This window comes from Emydura macquarii, unplaced genomic scaffold (genome assembly GCF_026122565.2).
Source record: "Emydura macquarii macquarii isolate MOO-44397 ecotype Brisbane River unplaced genomic scaffold, CSIRO-AGI_Emac_v2 contig_480, whole genome shotgun sequence".
Lineage (NCBI taxonomy): Eukaryota > Metazoa > Chordata > Testudines > Chelidae > Emydura > Emydura macquarii.
This window is the reverse complement of record NW_027130617.1, coordinates 1,040,233-1,062,566: the sequence shown is the minus strand read 5'-3', so window position 1 is coordinate 1,062,566 and position 22,334 is coordinate 1,040,233. Positions and strand designations below refer to the sequence as shown.

The window sequence follows — 22,334 nt, the reverse complement described above, 5'->3', positions numbered from 1 at the left end:
TTCAATCTTCATCTTTTTTTTTTTTTTTTTTTTTTTTTTTTTTGGGGTAATTCTTGTAAAAGTTTAACTCTTCCAAGAGGTATGATAAATGTGAAAACACTATCTGGAATTAACAAAACCAAACAATTATGAACACACTTTCTGTTTAAACTAGCACACAATTCAGAACTTACTGTGTTCTATTATTTGTATTATAATCATGTCTGGAGGTCCGGGCCCCATTGTGCTAGACACTGTAGAAACATATAACAAAGATACAGTCCCTGTCCTGAAGAAGTTACAATCTAAATGAATGTGCTAAGTGTATGAGATCTGCTGTACCTGTGAAATACATGTAAACCACAAACTGAGACAGAAGCAAATTGGTTCTTTTGGTTCCTCTTTTTAAACCAATCTGTATTATTTCACCTGTGATCTGACTAATTCTAAATGTAAAGGCATTAAGCACTCTAGAAGATAATAGTTGTATACACAAAGCATTTGTCTTATTAGATGTTAACAACACTGCAATACATGTACATTTCATAGAAAAGAGATGCGATTCTGTAAGAAAGTAAAAAATAGTTCTCTTACCGGTTGAGGGAGATGGCTGAGTTTTCCCTGAAAGGAATAAAAACAGGAGTAAATACAGTATATCAAGAGGAGGTTTTATATATATAGATATGTGTGTGTCCATATATTAAGGCCCCATTCCTGCAATCAAATTCAGGCAAACAGATGTTTGCCCACATGCAGATCCAACTGCAGGAGAAGGACTTAGGGAGGTATGTGAACTCATGACTGATTTTAAGTATGAGTAGTCCTGGAGAAGACAATGAATTAAGTTGCAGCATAAAAAAGCACGTGCATTCTAGGCTCCCCGATTCCTGCAGTGTACTTGGAAAGCAGCTGATTCACTCTCTATGTGTCCCACATGATCGGATGCACACACCTGAGAAGTGTGCTACTGTTAAACAGCAACAAAAACTGAGAACTGGAAGCCCATAGATCATGAAACGGATAAGTGAAGCATAGTGACAAAAACCTATAATTATGTTGGTTTTGTTGTGTTACCTGTCACTTTGCAACTTCATTTCTATGCATTTTTTGTTTATACTAAAATTTGGAAACATGAATTATATTTTATTTTAATTTAGGCAATAAAAACTAAACAATGTCTCCGGAACGTTAACAAATAAGGTTGTAATATAATGGGCCCAGTCCTTAGCTGGTGTAAATCAATATATCTCCACTGAAATCATTGACACTGGGTAGATTTACACCACCTGAGGATCTGGCCCAATACTACTGGGTGAGACTAACTGGTTCTATAGCAAAGAATGCTTTTCAGTTGTCCATAGGGAGAGAAGAACCATTCTTATCTTCCCATCCTCACACTGACTGCTCCTTGGTTTCCCCTATAGTCTAAAAAGCTTTTAACCTTGTAGGTCATCCAACCTATTATAACCAGATTAATTTGGGAAGTTATCCTGCAGTTTAATGTTGGCGGTGTGGGATTCTGCTGGAATGGTCATGGGATGGAGATTTCCCCAAGAAGATGTTTGTAACTAGAGATGAAATGGTGCTCCCAGGTGTAGATGATCTAAAAAGGGAGGTTGAGTACCAGAATAAACAATACTATAACACATAGTGATACAGAACTGACAGGAACTTAACTATGAAATGTATGGTATAAATAGTAATTATCTTTATGCTGTAGTTCTTTCTTTAAACCAGAATGTGATTTCAAGGCATGAGATACTGCATTCCACTCTTTCATCCAGGCGCTTAATGATCTGTCATGCAGTGAGTGCACTGTCTACCACAGAACAACATGTACTACACAAAAAACAGGTGAAAACTAGAACAACTAGTTTAATTTTTTAATTCTCTGTGACAGGCTGTGACAGCTGAACCAAGGAAACCTCCACATCTGGGCTGGAGTTCAAGCACTTGAGAAGCAAAGGTAGAATGAGAAACTAAACAATGGCTTATGCCTTTAAGGTACTTTTTGTCTAACTATGGATTTCAAAAAGGCTTCCCTCAGCTGTGGGCCTCAGATATAGTTCAAAGGTATGAGGCTGAGCCCAATCCCTGCCAGACCCTCGGTGAGTTCTCTTCATCATGTCACACCCACATATTAGTACTCTTGGTAAACAACCCACAATGAAATATTACCAGTTCACTATTAGGAAACCTAACTATGGGTCAGGTTTTACAATATGGCTGCCTAAATTGCACATGCACCTGCACATGCACATATCTTTAGGCATGCAAAGTGGATACTTATGCATGCATTTCCCGGTTGTTCACTTGCAAATTCTGTGGATACAATTAGCAGTAGATGCCTGTGTTTGAGAATGTGGCCCTGTGTTTCTAAGAAAAATAATCACATTAAACTTTAAGGGTCTGATTCTCATTTACCTACATCCTCTTTGCATTTTGTTCTGGAAGCAGCAAGGGATTTTAATGTAAATGAGAATCAGGTTGTAAATATACCAAGGATATACAAAACTGTGAAATATTTTCCTAATTTTATTATTTTATGTACTATTCCTCCGAGGTAAGCCTATGTTAACAACTTTTAGGGATTTCTGTAGTATCTGTATGGTGGAACTAGATGTCAGTTCAGGGAAAACTATCTGAGACCAAAACTGAGTCCGAGGTTTCACTTTTACCTTCATTGTCTCCTGCATGTGAGTGTGGAGTGGAGTGTGCAGGTAGAAGTGATGTGCTTGTGGGTTTGGGAGAATTTACAGTTTTTGCTGTTCTTTTTCCTGTTGCATGATGGAAATATTATCAATTGAATAGTGTACATAACGGAAAAGTAGAAAAAAGTCAACTGCCCTTAGTTTTCCAGCTAGAATCATATTTCTTATTACAGTGTTAATTACCGTGAGGTAACTTCACAATGATCTCTTATAGTATATATACACATTAAGAAGACAGCGGTGTTTAATGCCTATTTTTCTTCAGTCTTCACGAAAAAAGGCAAATTGTGACCAGATACAGAACACAATATTGACAACAAGGGAGAAGGCAAGCAAGCTAAAACAGTGAAAGGATAGGATAAATAATATTTAGATAAACTAGAGGTATTCAAGTCAGCAAATGTCTGATGAAATGCACCCTGGGGTACATCAGGAACAAGCAGAAGCAATCTTGAAATCCGTAGTGATTATCTTTGAGAACTCATGGAGGACAGGTGAAGTTCCAAAGGTCTGGAGAAGAGCAAACATAGTACCAGTGTTTAGAAAGGAGGGGAAAGAGGAGTTGGGGAATTGTAACCTGTCCGCCTAATTTTGATACCTGGAAAGATACTGGAACAATCAATTTGTGAGCACCTAGAGGATAATAGGATTATAATAACAGACAACATGGATTCATCAAGAACAAATTATGCTAAACAACCTAATTTCCTTCTTTTATAGGGTTACTGTACTAGTGGATGGGGGAAAGCTGCAGACACAATGTATCTAGATTTTAGTAAGGCTTTAGACACTGTCCCATGATAGTCTCATAAACAAACTAGGGAAATGAGGTCTAGATGACATTACTCTAATGTGGGCACACAATTGGTTGAAAGACTGTACTCAAAGAGTAATCATCAATGTTTCACTGTCAAACTGGGGGACATATCTAGTGGGGTTCCATAGGGGTCTCTCCTGGGTTCAGTACTATTCAAGATTTTCATTAATGACGTGGATAATGGAACGGAGAGTATGCTTATAAAATGTATGGATGACACCAAGCTGGAAGGGGTTGCAAGCACTTTGAAGATCAGAATTATACTTCAAAATGACCTTGAAAAATTAGAGAACTGATCTGATCTCTGCAGGATGAGATTCAGTAAAGGCAAATTTAAAGTATTACACTTAGAAAAAAATCAAATATACAACTAGAAAATGGGGAATAACTGGCGAGGCAGTAGTACCGCTGAGAAGGATCTGGGGATAATAGCGGATTACAAATGGAACGAGTCAAGGTGATGTACTGGTGAGTCCTCAGCTGGAGCCCTGTGTCCAGGTTGGGGTGCCACACTTTAGAAAAGGTGTGGACAAACTGAAGAGAGTCCACATGTCAAAACATGTTAAAAGGGCTAGAAAACCTGATAGATGAGGAAAGGTTAAAAAACCTGGGCATGTTTAGTCTTGAGGAAAGAAGGCTCAGGCGGGACCTGCCTCAGTGCAGGGGGTTGGACTAGATGATCTCTTGAGCACCCACATGTTTTTTTACTTCATTGGGAGCTGTGGTCACTCCGCACCTCTGAGAATCTCCCAAGGAGGCATTGGCTCTTGCTTTGAAGATACCAAGAAATGGACACTCCACCCCTTCCCTTGGTAGTTTGTTCCAATGATTAGTCACCATCACTGTTAAAAAATTGTGCTTCCTGTCTACTTTGAATTTGTCTGGCTTCAGCTTCCAGCCAGTGGGTCTTATGCCTTTTTCTGCTAGACTAAAGAGCCATTTAGTACCTAGTAATTTCTCCCTGGGAAAACACCTATCCACTGTAATCAAGTCTCCTCTCAATATTCTTTTTGACGAGATAAACTGATTGAGTTCTTTAAGCCGCTCACCATAAGGCATTTTTTCCAGCCCTCAAATCTTTTTTGTGTTTCTTTTCTACTCCCTCCCAAATTTTTCAACATTCTTTTTAAAATGCGGACATCAAAATTGGAGAAGTATTGCAGGACAGGTCTCAGCAATGTCATATACAGAGAACACTGCTGTCTGTAGGTCCCTTAGGTCTTTAGAAGACCTAAGAGCCTTGAATTCAGTAAAATTAGTATTATGAGGATGGGAGACAGAAATAAATGACCCTGGCTGTCCGAGCCAGGCAGTTAACAGGAGCATGAGCACACTTTGGAGAAGTACAATAATGACCAAAGTGTCACTTAAGGCTCAGTCCTTCACATCTGAATGCTTTATTATCTCCTACCAACACACACACATTTGTTGAGTTGTCTTCATCACTGAACCTCTCCCTCTATTAATGTTCTGTCCCAGAAAATACTTACGAAGCTCCCACGCTCAACAGAAGTCCTGGGACACATCACGAAAGAACCCCTGATACTTTGTGATATCTCTAGCTCTATTATAGGATGCCATACTTTTGGCAAACAGCAAGACTCCATATATTGAAGATTTCTTTGCTGGCAGCTCTCTCCCTTCTTCAACAAGTGCCTCTCCATTTCACCACCGCTCAGTTACTTTGCTGACTGCATTCAATATTTCTCAACTAGCAGCTCACTGCTGCTTATCTCTTCTTTACCCTCTCTGCAAGACGCTGCATAACTATGAAGTCTGTACCTCTTTGAATACAGACTCCTTCAACCCTTTAAAGCAAAGCTCGAGGCTGTATCATCACAACTGAAATGGAATACAAGAATAACATAAGGGATACACATGCTTTCGACCTGTTGACATGCCAGGGTCAAAAATCAGTCTCTCATCTCCAGCACAGAAGCTCACCATAGGCACCTTCAGGGACTCCAAAAAACTTCTCATCAACTTGATGAGTAACACCATAATAGTTCACTGCTCAACAGATGTCACAGGTTCCACAATCCATCTAGACAGTTTAAAAAAAACCCAAAAATCAGAGCCACAAAGTTTAAGTAAGGCACCCCAGGATAATGCTCAGTTTCAGAGTTGCCAAAAGCCCGATGGAACTTTGAAAAAGTTCATGTAAATATGAAGATTGAAACTGAGATAGAATGAAACCAGAGGTGAAATCCTGACTTCAGTGAAGTCAATGATAAAACTCCCATCAACTTCACTGGGGCCAGGATCTCTTTTTGCTAGCAACATTTGTAAAAAGGCCAATAACTTCATAAATTAGAGCAGATGTATTGGCTGAAACTAAAATAAAACTGGTACAAAGATACCAGTTGTTGTTGAGCCCGCCATCCTCCTACTAGTGTATGAGAGTAGGGGTTTTCTAGTGCAGTGTTTCTCAACGACTGGTCCATGAACTGGCACTGGTCCCTGAGATCTCCCTGACACAGTTTAGAAAATCAGCAAGCCAGTCCCTGGCATCAAAAAGGTTGAGAAACACTATTCTAGTGGGTTCCTTCCTAGTATCTACCATACAGCTCCCCCAAAAGTACTCTAAAGCCACCTACACTTCCCACAGCTATCAAGGCAGGAATTGTTGAACCTCAGAGATCAGGTACTGACAGGTATCCAAAAGTACAGATGCTCATCTGAACTATCCAAATCTCTTGAGCATATGTAATCTACTGCGTATGGATAGGCACCTCGCTTATTAGCATTTGTATAAATGCAATTACACAAACAAAATTGTGCTGGAAATCTTTGAGATAAGACAGCCAGTTTGGATCTTTAGATTGGCCATGAATCCTTCACTTGAAATATGCCTTAACATTTTTTAAATTAAATATTTGAACTTTCTGGCCTGGTCACTCAAGTTCCATGGTCTTATTTTGCTTTCAACCAGATTACTTACACTTCATAAACTATTCCCATTTATTCCCAAATCTAATTTTGTTTCAGTGCATTAAAGATGTCCTGGCTTTGAGCCCAAAATTCACTTTGTACTTTCATAGTGAAGGTGAAGCTTCACTTGAATGCATGTTTGCAGAAACTGAATAAGAAACCAGCTCAAAGTGAAATTTTATTTAGAAGTTACTGCAATGCTCAGAAATTATTCTCGCAATTCATCCTCTCTAGTGTAAATATGATGAAGATATAGTCAGAGATTCTAAGATGTAGTGCTTCATTAGAGGTATGCTCTGTTGGTCTGAGCACAAGGCAGAACCAGAAATCACTGAACTCTAATCATAGCTGTGACACTGACTCCCTTTGTGACCTTGGGCAGATCCCTTAACTTTTCCATGCCTCTGAAAAATGGGGAATAAATGGTACTAACTTAACTATTATGCAGGGATGCTTGGAGGATTCATTAATTGTTTGTAAATCTCTTTGATGATGACTACTGCTAAATATCTCAACAGATTTTGTGGCAATTTTATGCCATAAACATTCCATATGTCTCATATTTTCACTTTAATTTAATTTATTATATAGAAGCAGAATAAGACGCAGTTAGTATTAACTCAGTAGGTGGCACCATAACACCAGAAAACTCTCAGACATTGTGCAGACATATCTCCTATTATAATAATCCTGTTGTGAGATACCAGACAAACTGAATAGTTCCTTTAAAAAGATGAAAATGGCACTTGATCTTCAAAAATCACATTACTCCAATACATGTATTGTTACCATTAATATACTTTTCCCAATGTGTCCCACTCCAATTCAAATTTGTCAGTCACTGTATTAGTAAAATCACCCGTGAAATCACTACTTTCTGCTCATGGTCATATCAATCAGGCAGCATGTTTCTAAAATTTGTAGCTGGAATGAAAATCAAGGATATCTCCAAACTTTGACATGTAAGCAGTTCTGAATACAAAAAGTATGGTATGTTGTAAGAAAGTCTGACAATCATTGAGACATTTAGGGATGGGCAAACCACTCTGGATGAAATAGGGAGCATCACAAACCTTTACTAGAACCTCAGACTGAATCGAACCTTAAATCATTTTTGAGATGACATGGATATAAATACACGGAGTCATACATATAGCTCCTGGAAGGGGAGGAAGATGTAAGGTATGCAAAGAGTTTCTTCTAATAAGACTTGTGTAGACCTCCCCCTCTTGGCTCACTTGATAGACTTGCAACCTATGAACCATGAAAGTCCAGATTATAAATTTATTCAGGCAATTTTCAGAAAGCACATTCATAGCAAGTCCAGTCCCCAGACTGGAGACTGGGCTAGTTCCTTTAGTTCACTGCAACGTTTGGCCACCACTTGGTGGACGCAATTGCAGCTTCTGCTTTTGGTAAAGGTTTTAGATGGAGAAAGCAGACTTCCAAAGTTACAAACCCAAAACAGCTAAGCTGACAGTCCTTTCCCTTGGAAGGTGTTGGACATCCAGGCCCGAAAAGGGAAAAGTAGGACAACTGTATTTGAAAGAGACCTTTTGAATGTTAAACAAGATGAATAAATTCAAGGACTGCTGTGAAGAAACCAGTCTGAAAAAAGTCAAGAGTTTGAAATCCCTGGAACTTTAGGATGTTCTAGCTACATTCAGAAAGAGAGCAGCAGCGGTGTTCTTCCAGGAAGCATGACTGTGGACCTGATATACTGTACAATGGTCACTCGGAGAACCTATTTATGATCCTGTCACTCCTGTCCATTCAGAAAAGACTGAATGAAAAACTCTGCATCAGGCCAACATGACTGGACAGAACACATCATAAGAGGACAATTCAAACCCAGAAAGGTTGAAAAGATTCAGTATACTCTCTTTAACATGTTTATGAATTAATCTTGCACAGTTCAGATGTGGCGTAGTGTGTGTATGTGCAAGAGAAATATAACAAGCAGGACAGAGATGCAATTCTGCATTAATTCTGCAATTCTGCTGGTTAGCCAACAGGTTACTTTTAGCACTTAAGCTCCTGGCTCCCAAGACTTATGCATTCTCCACTCTCTTTTTTACTGTACAGACACACAAATGGCACAGATGGACTGAGATTTACTATGGTTCTATGCGAAAGACTATGTCCAGTGCCTAACATTACTGGCACCCAGGATTATCCCCTCAGTTCATGTTGCTGAATTGCAACAAACTCACGTTCTGTGCTGCACACAAGCACAAGGATCCAATTGAGTTAGGCCCTCCTACACCAATGGCATATTTGACTTTTAATTACTATACTTTAATCGAGTTCCTTGACTCTTTGGAAGCCAAAGTGACTGGGCTATGCCCTGTGTTTCTTGGGTGTGGGGGGAAGGCAGGGGAAGTTATCCTTCCCTATAGGCTTTGGAGCCCCTCAGTCTAACGGCTGAAATATCACTGGTAGATCGTTTGATTTCTCCCTCCACAGGGGAAAATGACTCTGCATAGTTGCAAATCCACTGTCTCCACCTCTGTCCTTCCATAGCACCCTTTAAATATCCAGCACATTGGAACACAGGAGACCCCACTGAGAACTCCAGAGTGAGTCAGGGTGCAGAAGCTGAGCTGCATTAGTTCCTCAAGGTTAGAGCCTTCCACATCTGCAGAGGAAGCAGCATGATGTGACCTACTTGAAGGAGTGAGTGAAGCTTTGTGTGGGTCTTCTAGAAAATAGAATAGATCTGGACATTAGTCAGCTCAGCTGCATGCCAAGAGTGAATTGCAACTCAGAGAGGCACAACTGGTGGGAGGAAGAGGATGACTAAGGCAAGGAACCTTAGAAACTGCTTCTAGCAGGCCTCTTTGCTTTGAATCATTTTTAAACTTCAAGTGGGATGGGATGTAATTTACACCCACTTTAAACCCCTTCACACTGCCAGCCTGGTGTGAAGGGCCTTAGTGGAAGTCAGAATAGGCCCCTGAGACTTTACTGTTTCTTTGGCCTGATATACACTTACCTTAAAATTTGGCGGCAGTCGACAGGAGTTACTCAAGCTACGCAGAGTAGCTTGTGTGACTCCTAAGGACTTCTTAACTTCCATTGTGTGCGGCATCTTCACTGCGATGCACCGATGGGAACTGTGTTCCCATCAACACATCGCTACGCGACTTGAGGGGGTGGTTTTAACATGTCAGCTTCCAGATCAATTGAGCGGGTCTTCACTGACCGCTCGATTAATCCGGATAAATCAATCTCACGGTGACGAATTTGCCGCCATCAATGAAGACATACCCTTTCTGAATGAAATTAAGAGATTATTTGTAAAAAAGCAACCAAACCTCAATAAACACAGGCCTTGATCCTGCAAACACTCACAAATGAGTAACTTTATTGCATGAGAAATCCCATCAAATTCAGTAAGACTAACCATGTGTGTAAAGTTACTTGCATGCAAAAGTGTTTGCAGGTTCAGGGACTAAATAGTTAGATTTTATTCTTTATCATGAATTGTTTTGAAAATTATTTTCTATTTTGTTCCAAGCCATTCTGTGGTCAAACAAACCTATTGCCAACTGTTCGAAAAACACTGTGTAGTTTCCACTTAAAAATGTGAAATTTTGCATGTTTTGATAGGAAAAATTGAATACCATTAGAATGAAATATCACATTTCACTTATTAAGTAGGACATTTTGGTGCATGAAAATTGGATCATTTTCAAGAAAAAGTATACACTTTGGAGAACTTTTTCAATGAACTCACTGAATAAAATGCACAAACCTTATTTATTACAAGATTGTATTATTTTGCTGTGAATATTCCACAGAGCTCACATTCCACGTGGGCAAAGTATTTGCAGGATTGGGGCTACAACATCAGTGTTATTTAATTCAGGGCAGGAAAAGATTGACTTGTCCCCTTACAGAATTTTTACAAAGTTTGTTGTTTAGGGGTCATGCTGCCATTTCAGCTTTGTTTTCATCACAAATTGGGACAGAAGCTGAAATTTTGAAATTCTCATTAAGGAAATTTCATTGTGTTTCATTTTGACATTATGGTTGAAGCAAAATATTTTGACGTTTCAAAATCGAAATGTTTCATGTTGGTTTATTAACTGTCCAAAACCACTTTGTTTTGAGTCAGTTTGATATTAAACCATGTTTACCCATAGTGGGGCATTACCTTATGGAAGTTATACCCCTGGAGCCTGATGCTGCCATTCACCCCTATGAACCGGAGATATGATCTGCTGGTCTGAGCACAACTTAGCCAGACTGCATCTCCCATAATGCACCCAGAGTCGTGTTACTCCCATGAGGAACAGCACAGCTTGGACCCACATTGCATTATGGGAGCTGTCCTCCAGCAATCCTGGCCCATAAGAGATAATGGGGATCCAAATTACCTCTCTCATATGGCAATATTCCACAAGAGAAATGCTAAATTAAAGTTCTGTTGAACTGATCCCGAAATATTTCAAGTCAGTTCAAAATATGAAAGTTGATTCCAGTTGACCCAACCCATATTGAAACATTTCACTTAGAGTTTCCAGATAGAAAATCAAAACTTTTTGGCAAGAATCAAAATTTTCCCATAGAAAACTTAAATTTTACAGAAACAAAATTTTTTAACAGAAAATCATTCAATTGGAAAATTCCCAATCAGCTCTCCTGAGAATCTTCTCCCAAGCCTCCAAAGAAATAAAAAATCTGAATGCAGCAATCCTAATTTAAGTTTTGCCACGCACATAATTGCTCTGAACTAAAAACTAAGCTTTGCTAGAACCATAATTACTTAAGAATCCCACCTATTATCAGGTATACAGGAAAAGCAAGGCCGTCAGTTGTAGTATACATTAAACTTAATGTCATCCATCATCTTCACAGGCTTAGAGCAAGTATAGTAGACTGCTTGTATAACTACAGCTAACAACGCCTTTGCTGCTCTGTGGTTTTTCTCATTCTGTTTACTTCTGTTTTTCTTCTTCAGAACCCTACTAAAAGGAAGAGGGTGCAGCGTACTGTGGTTTAGAGCTTCAGCTCTTCCAAATGGTGAAACTGGGTTACTATAGCACCCGCATGCTCAAGTAATCAGCCCTATCTTAGTGCTAAACCACAACTTCTCTAGGGCAGTCATGTAGTTTCCTGATTAACTTCTTTTCACCAAATTTGCATTTCTAATTATTTTTAGTTGTACAGGCCCATTTATATGATAGAAAGCAAGGTTTCCTATATGAAGATATTGGTAATCTTTGGAGATACAATGAAGTGTTTCTTTCAGAGAATACTTGTGAACACATGAAATATACCTGCAAGAGGGGAGCAGATTAAATTCTGGCTTAATATTTATTACAACTGCAAAATGCTGGTTTTTGTCCATATTCATAAACATCACCTGTATGGGAGGAATGTGATAAAAAGCAATGAAAATACTTAGCTAGGAAGATTATCTTCTTATAGGCTGCCATCTGAAACCTTTACAGTGTTATTTATTAGCACTGTGATGTTTACTTGACAATTCTATGTTGAATCAAAAGAAAGACTACATCTTTGTTTGCTTTTTCCTTTTGCATATGTTCAGTATGCATGAAAGTGAGCGGCTAAAAGCTATACTTAAGTAGATGTAACGTTAAACATTTGGTTTGCAAGTCTCACCACACAGCTTTAGCTATGAATCTTCCGGTACTGCTATGCTCCTGATCTTCCTTTCCAACATATACCATGAGCAGACTAGCATTTCTGCCAACATGATGGTTTTGAGGACAGAACCACCATGGAGAGTGGATTGAAACTACCAAGAGCCTAGTGCTTGTGACCAATGGAGGAAATGGGGGAAATAATTACTAGCCCTCCCTCCCCCCAGTATTCTCATTGCTGCTTCTCTTAGCACCATTGGGATGGTTGAACAGGTGAAGGAGAGAGCTCATCTATGGAGAAGATAAAAGGGGTGGGAGGCTGTAACAAACATTGACTTGTAATTGATGAGAATTAGAGTCAGGAGTGGGGTTTTTCATGTCAGACCATCCCATTGGAATTCCGGGGTCTTCATGTCTCAGATTTCTTTTCTAACTGTATTGCACTGAGTTCCATTACAACTGAAGCACTGCCTGTGACATGTGAGAAACTATTTCTGCCTGGAAGCCACATTCCAATAATTCTGGGTATGACTGGTCAATATTTTTTGCACAAAATGTTTCTCTTTCTTTTAAAAAAATGCCATTTTACAGTTATTTTATTTTTATCTTTTTGCAAAAATTAACATAGACATGTTCCACTTTTTCCAAAATGTTTGTGGTATTTTTGATTTTTTACCAAAAAGTGTTTTCAGAGTCATCAGCAACTGTTTTTGTGTACTGAATATTGCAGAAAATGTCCCCAAAGACAGAAAATGGATCCTTTTCCCTGCAAAAGAGAAACATCTTTGAAATGTTTCACAAAATTGTTTTTTCAACCACGTCTAATGCTGAGCCATGAACAATTTAACAGTGAAAGCAGTTACAATACTTTAGCCACTTGGGACATGATCCAAAGCCTACTGAAGTCAGGGAGCATCCTTCACCGTTAGGGCCATTATCCTTGTAGATAGTGGCAGTTCTGCCTAAGAAAGGACTGCAGGAATTGGCCATTAAAGGGATGTGGTTAAAATCCAGCCAATTTTTTTTAATGAATTAAAAGCAATTTCAGGAATTACACTTCCCCTGAGTTCCTTTTCCAATTATTGTATCAGTACAATCATATTTTATTTATTTATTTATTTTTTTTCCTCCTCTGTTGCTATGTGAAAGACCCAAACCAACAAAAGGAGAAACTGACTGACTGGCCCTGTCAGCTCAGGGAGAGAGAGAGATCTAGACCAGAGATAAAGGATCTGCTTTTCAGATGTGCTAACACCCACATCTCCCATTGAATTGACTTCAGCTAAAGTTGGGAAGACTCATCTCTTCTTAAAATCAGGCCCCAAGGTAGTAAAATGCACAAAGTGAACATGCTGGAAAAAAGGAAAGAAAATAACACTTTTCTCTAATCTCTCACATGCACTGCAAGATTAGGTACTATTTGTAACAAGAGTAGGTAAAATGTTTCAAATGCAAACATGACTTCTAATGAGATGGTGTTCTTTTCAAACTTTATTTGTTTTTATTACAGCGGTGCCTACAGGCCACAACTGAGATCAAAGACCCGTTGTGCTAGGTGCTGTACAAACAAAAAAATTACCATCTCAATAGACAAGATGGACAAAGGATCAGAGAAAGGAAGTATTATCCCAATTTTATAGCTGTGAAATTGAGGCAAAGAGAGACAAATTTGCCTAAGTTTACATAAGAAGTCTGGTAGAAACAGAATCTAGACCTACTGCATACCAGTCCAATACCTTAACCACAAGTTCATCCTTTCCCTAGCAATAGGTTTCAGCCTAAGGGATAAAATCACTGTTTCCTCCTCTTTATTTGTGTGGGGATGTTTTTGTTTTGTTTTGTATGAAGATATAAAATTTCTTATAGTTATTTAAAAAAAAAAAAAAGTGCTCACACTAAAATTTCTGGTTATTGGATTTTTGTTGTTGTTGCCTGTATATTTTGTGTGCTTTTTAAATGAAGCCATAACATCCAGAGTGTAAATAAACCTAGTATTTGTCTAACATACTAAACTTCCCACATTGCAGCACTTCCTTCAGACATCTGTATAAACTGTTAAGTACATTTAAGGATAAAATTGGTAGGCAATGATACAAAGAAATAGATGCTGTGAGTCTTCCAATAAATAATGGATAAAGTAGAGCAGCACAGTACAATTTTTGAGTCTTTCCTAAAACCCCAGTGAATCACAACAAGCATTTATTTAATTGTGTAAGTAAATGTGTGTGCTAAGCACAGTACTTCAACAGAGTAGGGTAAGTCAGCAAACCAGCTTGTGAATGTACTCATTTAACAGACTAGTTTCATTATTAACCTCTTAGCCCTTCCTCCCAGAAGGCTATGAAAAGTGCACATTTCATGGGGTGCACTGAATATGCAGTTACCCATGGGTGCAAGTTATTATTGCATTTCATACTGCAATTGCAAAATCAAAATGATGTCATTTGTACTATAGATGTATGACAGGTGGAGGTTAAAAACTGCTTTCTATCAATAGAGATTATAACTATGGGCCAGATCCTGATCTGGAGTATATCAGCATAAATCCATTGACTTCAAAGGACTGCACTGCACTGATTTACACCAGCTGAGGATCTGGTCCTAAATGTGGTTACTCTAAAATTGCAGAGTCTAACTTACACCTCATTGATTTCAATAGAGTGGACAGGATTTCCGTGCAGCTTTGACTCCATGGAGGTCTGTTGAAATAAATGGGACTAGAGGGGGTGTAAACCAGTACAGAACATCCCCACATATTTCGACAAAAGAGATGAAGATGCTAGATACCTCATTTGGAGTAATAATTTGAGAGTTGCAATGATACTTTACTATTGATGGAGAAATCCTCAAATTAGGACCCGATCATGCCCTACTGAAGTCAATGGGAGTTTTGCCATTGACTTTTATGGGAACAGAATCGGAGCTTTTTAGAAGATACTTGAATTTTTTCTGAATCAGTTAAGAATCAAACTGCACCTGACCACTTAGATGACAAAATGGATCTGTATAATTCCTCTAGGGCTGTGCATTTAAAGCTTGGGGGAAAAAATCTGGCCAAATATAGCCATCTCATTTCAGAATGGGATGAGTATGCCATTGCTTTACATGTGTGACATGCAGTATTGTTTTTATTATACTGCTACTCTGCCTGCTGTAGCCCTAGGAGGGCTTTGAAGAATCCTTAACAACAACAGAGGTATCTGAATCAGAATAAAGATACAATTACATCAAGCCCTCCAAAAGAACTTTATTTGCCAGTGAACTGTCACTTGTGATTCTACAACTTCTTGCTCTGAGCCTAACGGAGCCTTCAGCAGTTCTTGTGCTCTCTGAATCTGAATCCCTGCCCTCACAACACTAAGAAACTGTACTCTAAACTGCATTGCTAGTCTCATTCATCTTCCATGACCCAGATTCCTTCCAACATTAAGAAGAGTAGCAAACCAGCATTGGCTGATAGAGATCCAGCATCTGTTTCTTAAAATGTAGAGAGAGAGCTTTAAAAAAATCCTTCCAGCTGGGTAGAAAAGCTTTACCTCATTTCAACTTCATGCCTGATGCTTTGGTTCCTGATCCTCCCCAGATAATCAGTTGTAGCAAGCTCTACTTCCCTTATTTTTTAAAGAGTAATTTTTAGTATGTTAGCATCTTTTTATATATATATATAAACAAATCAAAAGGGAGACTGGCCATTTGGTGGGTTGCTTCATTGTAAAGTTGATTGAATACAATTAATCAAGTACATTGTTTAATTAATAGTTGTGGCTATTCATAAACTAATTTGCTCGACATATATTATTCAATGACCTGTAGGAGTGGATAAATGATGCAAAAAATTATTTGACAAGTAAATTATTCAGTGAAACTAATATTTGGGGGTGGGGGGAAATAATTTACAAAGATATTTTTTTCTGGTATGCTACCAGGTGTAGTTCACTAGATGAACTAATACAGACACATACAACTTTCATTGCAAAACATAAGCTTGCCAACTGTAAAAAAACCAAAACAAATCTTCCTATATATTGTCTGTTCTTACATTCATTTGGAATTCTCCTCTCACTCATATGCAGAGAGGAAGAAAGATCCAGAAGTAAGATGCTGCCCTCGGACTCATGAGATCTGGTTTCAATTATCTGCTTCACCATAGACTTTATGGGAACTTGGGCAAGTCCCTTGGTTGATCTTTGCCTCCATTTCCCCATCTGCTAAATGGTGATAATACAGTAGCACTTTCCTGCTTCAGAGGGGTGTTGTGAGGATAAATACATTAAAGATTGAGAGGTGTTCAAATAGCAGGGGCCCTATAAGTACCAAAGAGAGAGAGAGAGAGATGAAAGACTGTAATTGCTTATGCATCTGCTTCTGCTGCTCTTCCAATGGATAGTACACTCTGGCCCAGAATTTGCCTCTCTCATTCATGCTGAACTACCTTTGCAGTACTTGATAGACCTTACTCCACAAGTCGTGCTGCTGAAGAAAATGGGACAATCACAGAGTATGATATTACTTAATGTCAGCAAGGGTGGAACTATCTTAAGTAGGAGACTATTCACACTGAGTAAGGGCAGGTGGCAGAACCCGGCCTTTATATAGATTAAGATCAGCTCCATACAGTATTAACATATGATTTATGGTGCAGAACATTTGGTATAAAAATGCTGCATCACAAGTTGTCTAGAGTCTGATAAAAGATATAATAGAAAAATTATTGAAAAAGGCTAGGTGAATGAAACACCAAAGAAAAGTGTTCAGGGAGCTCCACCAGCTTTTAAATTACTTGCTATTCCTAAATGGATGATACCAGAAAATGAATCAGACATGAAAAATGGTTTCTTTTGTGCTAGTTCCTAGGGACAGAGCTATGAAGGCATTTGGCTCTTGGCAGAATGATTCTCGAGAGCACAATTCATGTTTCAGTCTTTTTTTGTGCAAAATTAAGACAAGATTCATACATGACAAAATGTAAGGCCTGATTCAGAGCCCACAGAAGTCAGTGGGAGTCTTTGCATTGACTTCGATGGCCTTTGGATCAGGTCCTACGTGAATTATTTGACAAACACACCCCAATAGATTTTTGTTTCTCTTTGTTCATCTTGTCAGGGATACTTGACAGTCTTACTTTAAACAGAATCAGATTTAACCTTCCTTTCCAATCCCCCACTCTCTGTATTTTTCCAGACTCTGTTCAGTTCCCATTTTTCCATACATTGCTGCAGACAGTGATGCTCAATGCTTAGAGAAAACTAATTGCCCTCCTAGCACAAGACCTCAACAAGTTCAGCAGTGTCATTTCTACTCTCTGCAGTACTCCTCATTCAGAGACCTGGAACCCTCTTCACTTCACTTCACTATAAGGACATTCTGGAACTTTACTGCAAGCATGGCCACTGCGTGTCCTTTATAACCTAAGGGCTCTGTTACAGAACAACCATATCCACATTGTGGAGAGCTCACATCCCTCATCCCATTCCCTTTGAAGGGATTACTCCTGTAAGGAAGCACTTGCCAACAGAAATATAATATCCATAACTGTGGCCTAGAGATTTGTTAAAATGTAGGTGCAAAATAAGAAGCTGCCTGAATCTTTATCCAAAACTCAACCCAACCCTGTTTTCTAGGATATTTAAAAAAAAAAATCTCCCCCATTTTTAAAAAATGTCTTGCTGTTTCTGCATTCACAGCGGACCTTCCAATGTCAGACGGACTTCAAAGGAAAGGATGAAAGAGTTCTTTCATGGAGACCTGTTCCACACACAGATTTTGTAGAAGTAGAACTATTTTGGTTAGGGTGTGATTATTACATTGGTACAACCCTACCATGGGCACAGCTATATTAGTAGAAAAGTGCTTATACCAATATAATTTATTTCCTTTATATTGGTATAACTGCTTCCACACAATTTGTGTAGACAATTTGTGTACAATTTGTGTAGACAAGGCCTTAACTTATATTCGCTGGCATGTACTTCTAGCATACAAATTAAGAAAAATTGAGTTGTTCTGAAGCAAAATAGGAAGGTTAAGTAAACTATTAAAATGCCTGGGCATAAATGCAGGCAATATGGGAAACAAGCAGGAAGAACAGGCAGCAATATTAAATGATATAGTTGGTGTAACAGAACTTTTTAATGACACATATAACTGAATATATAGATGCATATAACCATTAGAAGTAGCAGAAATTAGAAATAGTAGAAAGAAAGGAAGGAAGGAAGAGGTGAAAGGATGGTTCTGTACAGCATGTCAAAAGTGCTTATGACAATAAGGCACTACAGCTACTGATGAGTGTGATAAAGGAATTCTTCGAGTAAGGTTGGATGAAGAAAAAAATAAAAGGAAACAAAGGAACAAGAATGGTAGGACAACTTCTCCAGAGCATTAGCACAGAAAGATACAATACAAATAATAAAACCAAAGAGTAACAATGACCAATAGACCAGTTCTCAGAGCATACTAAGATGGATGATCATGTACTCTCAAGAAATTTTAACTATCCAGATAGCTGTTGGATAAAAAAAGCTGCCAAAAATGCATCGAAGCATTTTAGAAGATAATATTAGGATTCAAAAAGCAAGGAATCCAACTAACAGAGAAGCCAGTCTGTATCCACCTCGGATGCTTAGTTGATGAGTTTGGAATGGGAGGTAGCAAGTGTGAGAATAGCAGGGAACCTTAGACAAATTGAACATGAATTACCTGATTTCAGCATTGTGCTGGGTGCCCATATTTTCCAATGAAGTTAGAGAGAACTGTGGGTACTCATCCTCTCTGAAAATCAAACCAGCTATTTAAGGTGCCTAAAGACTGATATAGGTGCCTAATTTTTGACACTTAAGTGACCCCTAAATGCTTTCCTTTCTCTTCCTTGCAGGCTATTATCAAATGTTATATGAAATGTCAACTTTAATTTCAATATGAATGATGTATCTAGAAATGGTAAATAAAATGGGGGAAAATGGCTCCTCTGATTTTATTTTAACATCTAGCAGGAACACGTCTGTCCAAAAGGAAAATTTTTGGAGGAAGTTATAAGAGAATGAAAATTGGGATTCAAAATGGAAGAATTCTATCAATCTGTATTTCTGGGGATTGTAACGTCCACTCACCTTGACAAAGAAATTGGGTGGTCAGAAGTTCAGATTTCTCAGGAACTTAATGAGAACATTTAAATTAATATTACTTAAAATACTTCCTTTAAATAGACTATTTTTCCTTCTTTTGACTGTAACAAGCAATTTTTAAAAGTTTTTTGTAAAATATTTGCACTTCACTTTTAATGCTTTAAAATTTGCAACATGGAACCTTGCAAAAAATTGGCAAAGAAAAGTGAAAGCAAAGATATCAGGTATAGAATGTGACACAGCAATTTATTTGATAAAAGTATGTTATAAACTTTTAAAAACATATGGACCCAGGTAAAGCCCTCAGGCCATAGCTGGGAGAACATCTGATTTCATGCTCCAGTTACCCTCACATTTCTTCTCTTTCACAGGCACAGCAGTGAGGTACACAAACCAGGGACTTCAGCAGACCTGTAAACATTTTCCTGACCTCCACAATAAGACATTTCTGAAGCATGCAGTGGCATTTCAGATAATACCAGCAAGAATTCACAACCTAGAAAACAAACTCTTACAAGTAGGAAGACATCAAAGCTGCTTATTTTATCAACAAAACAAACCTTGATTCGTAGTCACAAAAAATAAAGATGTTTGCTAGCAGAATGTATAATACTACTTGTGGGGCTGTGAGAACAGATGCAAATGCTGGTTTAAGCAAGGCTTGGTACATCGAAATGTGGGTAAGACTTTAACATTTCAAGGACTAAGCTCCACAAAAATCTAGTTGAAATTAATGGGGAATGAATATATGACAGAGAGAATAATTTGCTACTCTTTTAAAGCTTTTCAATCCATTCATTGTATTTTTCTATAAACAAATGGATTGAGAACCTTTTAAAGAATAGTAAGATATAGGTGTACGCTGCTGTATGTAAACTGTATACCATATATGTAACACGGAGGACATGCAGAGATAGGGAGCGCTAATGAATGTCAAGGAAAGAACTTTAGCATTCATTTTAATCACTGACTTCAACAGCACTCAGGTATGTTCTCTATTGAAGAGGGATACTTTCCATCTTACTTGAATCAGGACCGCTGTGAGGATTGCTTAAGACCTAATGTTCCTAGTATCATCCCAGCAACAATTTCAGTACTGTTATTTGGGGAATCAATAAAGCATTTCATCAACGTTCATGCATATTGGCTAACAAGTACCTGTGACCCACTACTCTTGCCTCCTACTAGATGCAAAATAGATCCATTCCAATGTTTGTAACTATCTGACATTCTAAGGGCTAGCCTGCAACAAGGGTTTGCGTAAATCAGGTTGACTCTGCTCAATATCCTGTGTAATCTGAAACAAACTAGACCTAAACTCTATGTCATGGCCCCTGGCGTCTGTAGCACCCTGGCGTGGCAGACTGGAAATTCTGAAGCAACTTCATTGAAATTAAAAACTGAGGAAGCCAAATTGGGTGACATGCCCCTTTAGAAGCAGTGCACAGAAGGTGGAGCTCTGGAGGCAGTATGGGATTACAGGACTAGCACTTTAGCAACTGAATGTTTCTGCTAAAATGTTGAAATTTAAAATACCATCTGTAGTTTTCAAAGTTAATGACATTTTATACTGGATCAGGCAGCTCCTACCTCTGAGGGCTATTGTTTCAGGAGGTCTGCAGACTCAGACCAACCACATTTACACTGAGTTCATATTTTCAAAGTCTTCTACATAGCCAGAAGAGCTAGAAACACCCTTTACAAAGTGAAACCCAAGATTCTGGAGCACGGTTCCACTGCAAAGGGTGGATTCCATGGGAAATTCCACAGTCACAGTATACACGAGGCCCTCCTTGTATCTGTTGAAGAATCAATGCATTGTAACAGAGACTATAGACTCCATTACAAATGCAGTGTAATATTTCAGCTGCGTACAAAGGGACTGACAATCATCAGGGCACAATTCGGGCAGATTCAGAACTTTTTCCTGGGGTGGTCTGGAATGCTGTAAGCAAAAAGTATAGCAGGGAGCCCCCAGGCCTTCACAGGCTGACAAGTCCAGAAGATACGTGAATCATCAGGAATGAGGCAGATCGGTAATAGACCACCAAAAATATCATATCTGGTACCTGAGTTATTCAAGGACGATGAGCCAAGGAGTGGAGGGAACTGTTAATTATCTGGGAACCTGGCTGGGGACAAGGGGGAGGTGGCCAAGCTAATCGCTGGTGCCTATTTATGGCAGGTGTCGAGTGCAAGTATTTGTTCCATAGGGTCTGGTTCTCTGATAAACCAGACTGGGAAGGGGACTTAGGAATGGCATCCCATAATGAATCTGAGGGACCATATTGGGGATCCTAATATCTGGAACAATGAGGAGACAACCTCTTGCTTCATCCCTTAATGCTTATGCAAGGGGAGAGTTCTGGGGTCATAACAATGGATTGGGTACAATGGAGGGGTGGAAACAATTAAGGAGGGAATCATGATTGGCATTGTAACAGTTATTGCAGGATAGTTTCAGGGGAGATAAATGAATAGAGTTGTGGCCCAATTAAATCACACCCCTGGCATGTTGTCTTTCTTCTCACATGTCTGGGAAAATACATGGAGGCCTCGCCTATGCTGTGGTGTCTGCTGCAGAATTAATGTATTGCAACAGAGCCCATAGACTCCATTAGTAATGCAAACAGTATACAATCATTAAGCATTCTAAGATGGCTAATTTTTTCTATTAGTGACAGTTAGCTGATAAAGGTTGTCCTATAACAGAAGTATCGGAGATGTGTGTTGATTGGCCAGGATGATCTATGTCATATGCTGCAGGTACATTATATTTAGTTGCTGAACTTGGTCTTTGCATGTATACTATGGGGCTATCATTACAGTTAGTCTGTTACATAAGTAAAGTACAACTTCCGTCTAGGTTAACCTTATTACGGATCCTACAGACCTAACAATAGGAGCATTTCCCTTTCTCTGGTGTATCTTCGGGCTCTGGGCCATATGTGTTGCAAAGGTGTATGGCTATTGGTTGGCTGTAAAGTCAAACTCCATCTTGTGGTTTGATGGTTTCGTGACAGTAACCAGGGCTGTAATGTCGTATATAAAACCCCTGTAAGCCAGGACCTGCTTAAGAAGGGTTTGAGTACTTGAAAACAAAAATAAAATTGTTTGTTAAATGTATTTCATAAGTAATGGCAAAATTTGTCAAATAATT

General features: G+C 38.7%; 1 protein-coding gene across 1 annotated transcript in view; it reads right to left on the bottom strand.

The window, feature by feature from the left end:
* LOC137146789 (receptor-type tyrosine-protein phosphatase C-like) overlaps nt 1-22,334 on the bottom strand; it is a 67,608-nt gene that overhangs the window by 22,022 nt on the left and 23,252 nt on the right. The window contains exon 3 of the mRNA XM_067538271.1: nt 574-600. Within this exon, the coding sequence (XP_067394372.1) occupies nt 574-600 (27 nt within the window). The remainder of the gene's footprint in view (nt 1-573; nt 601-22,334) is intronic.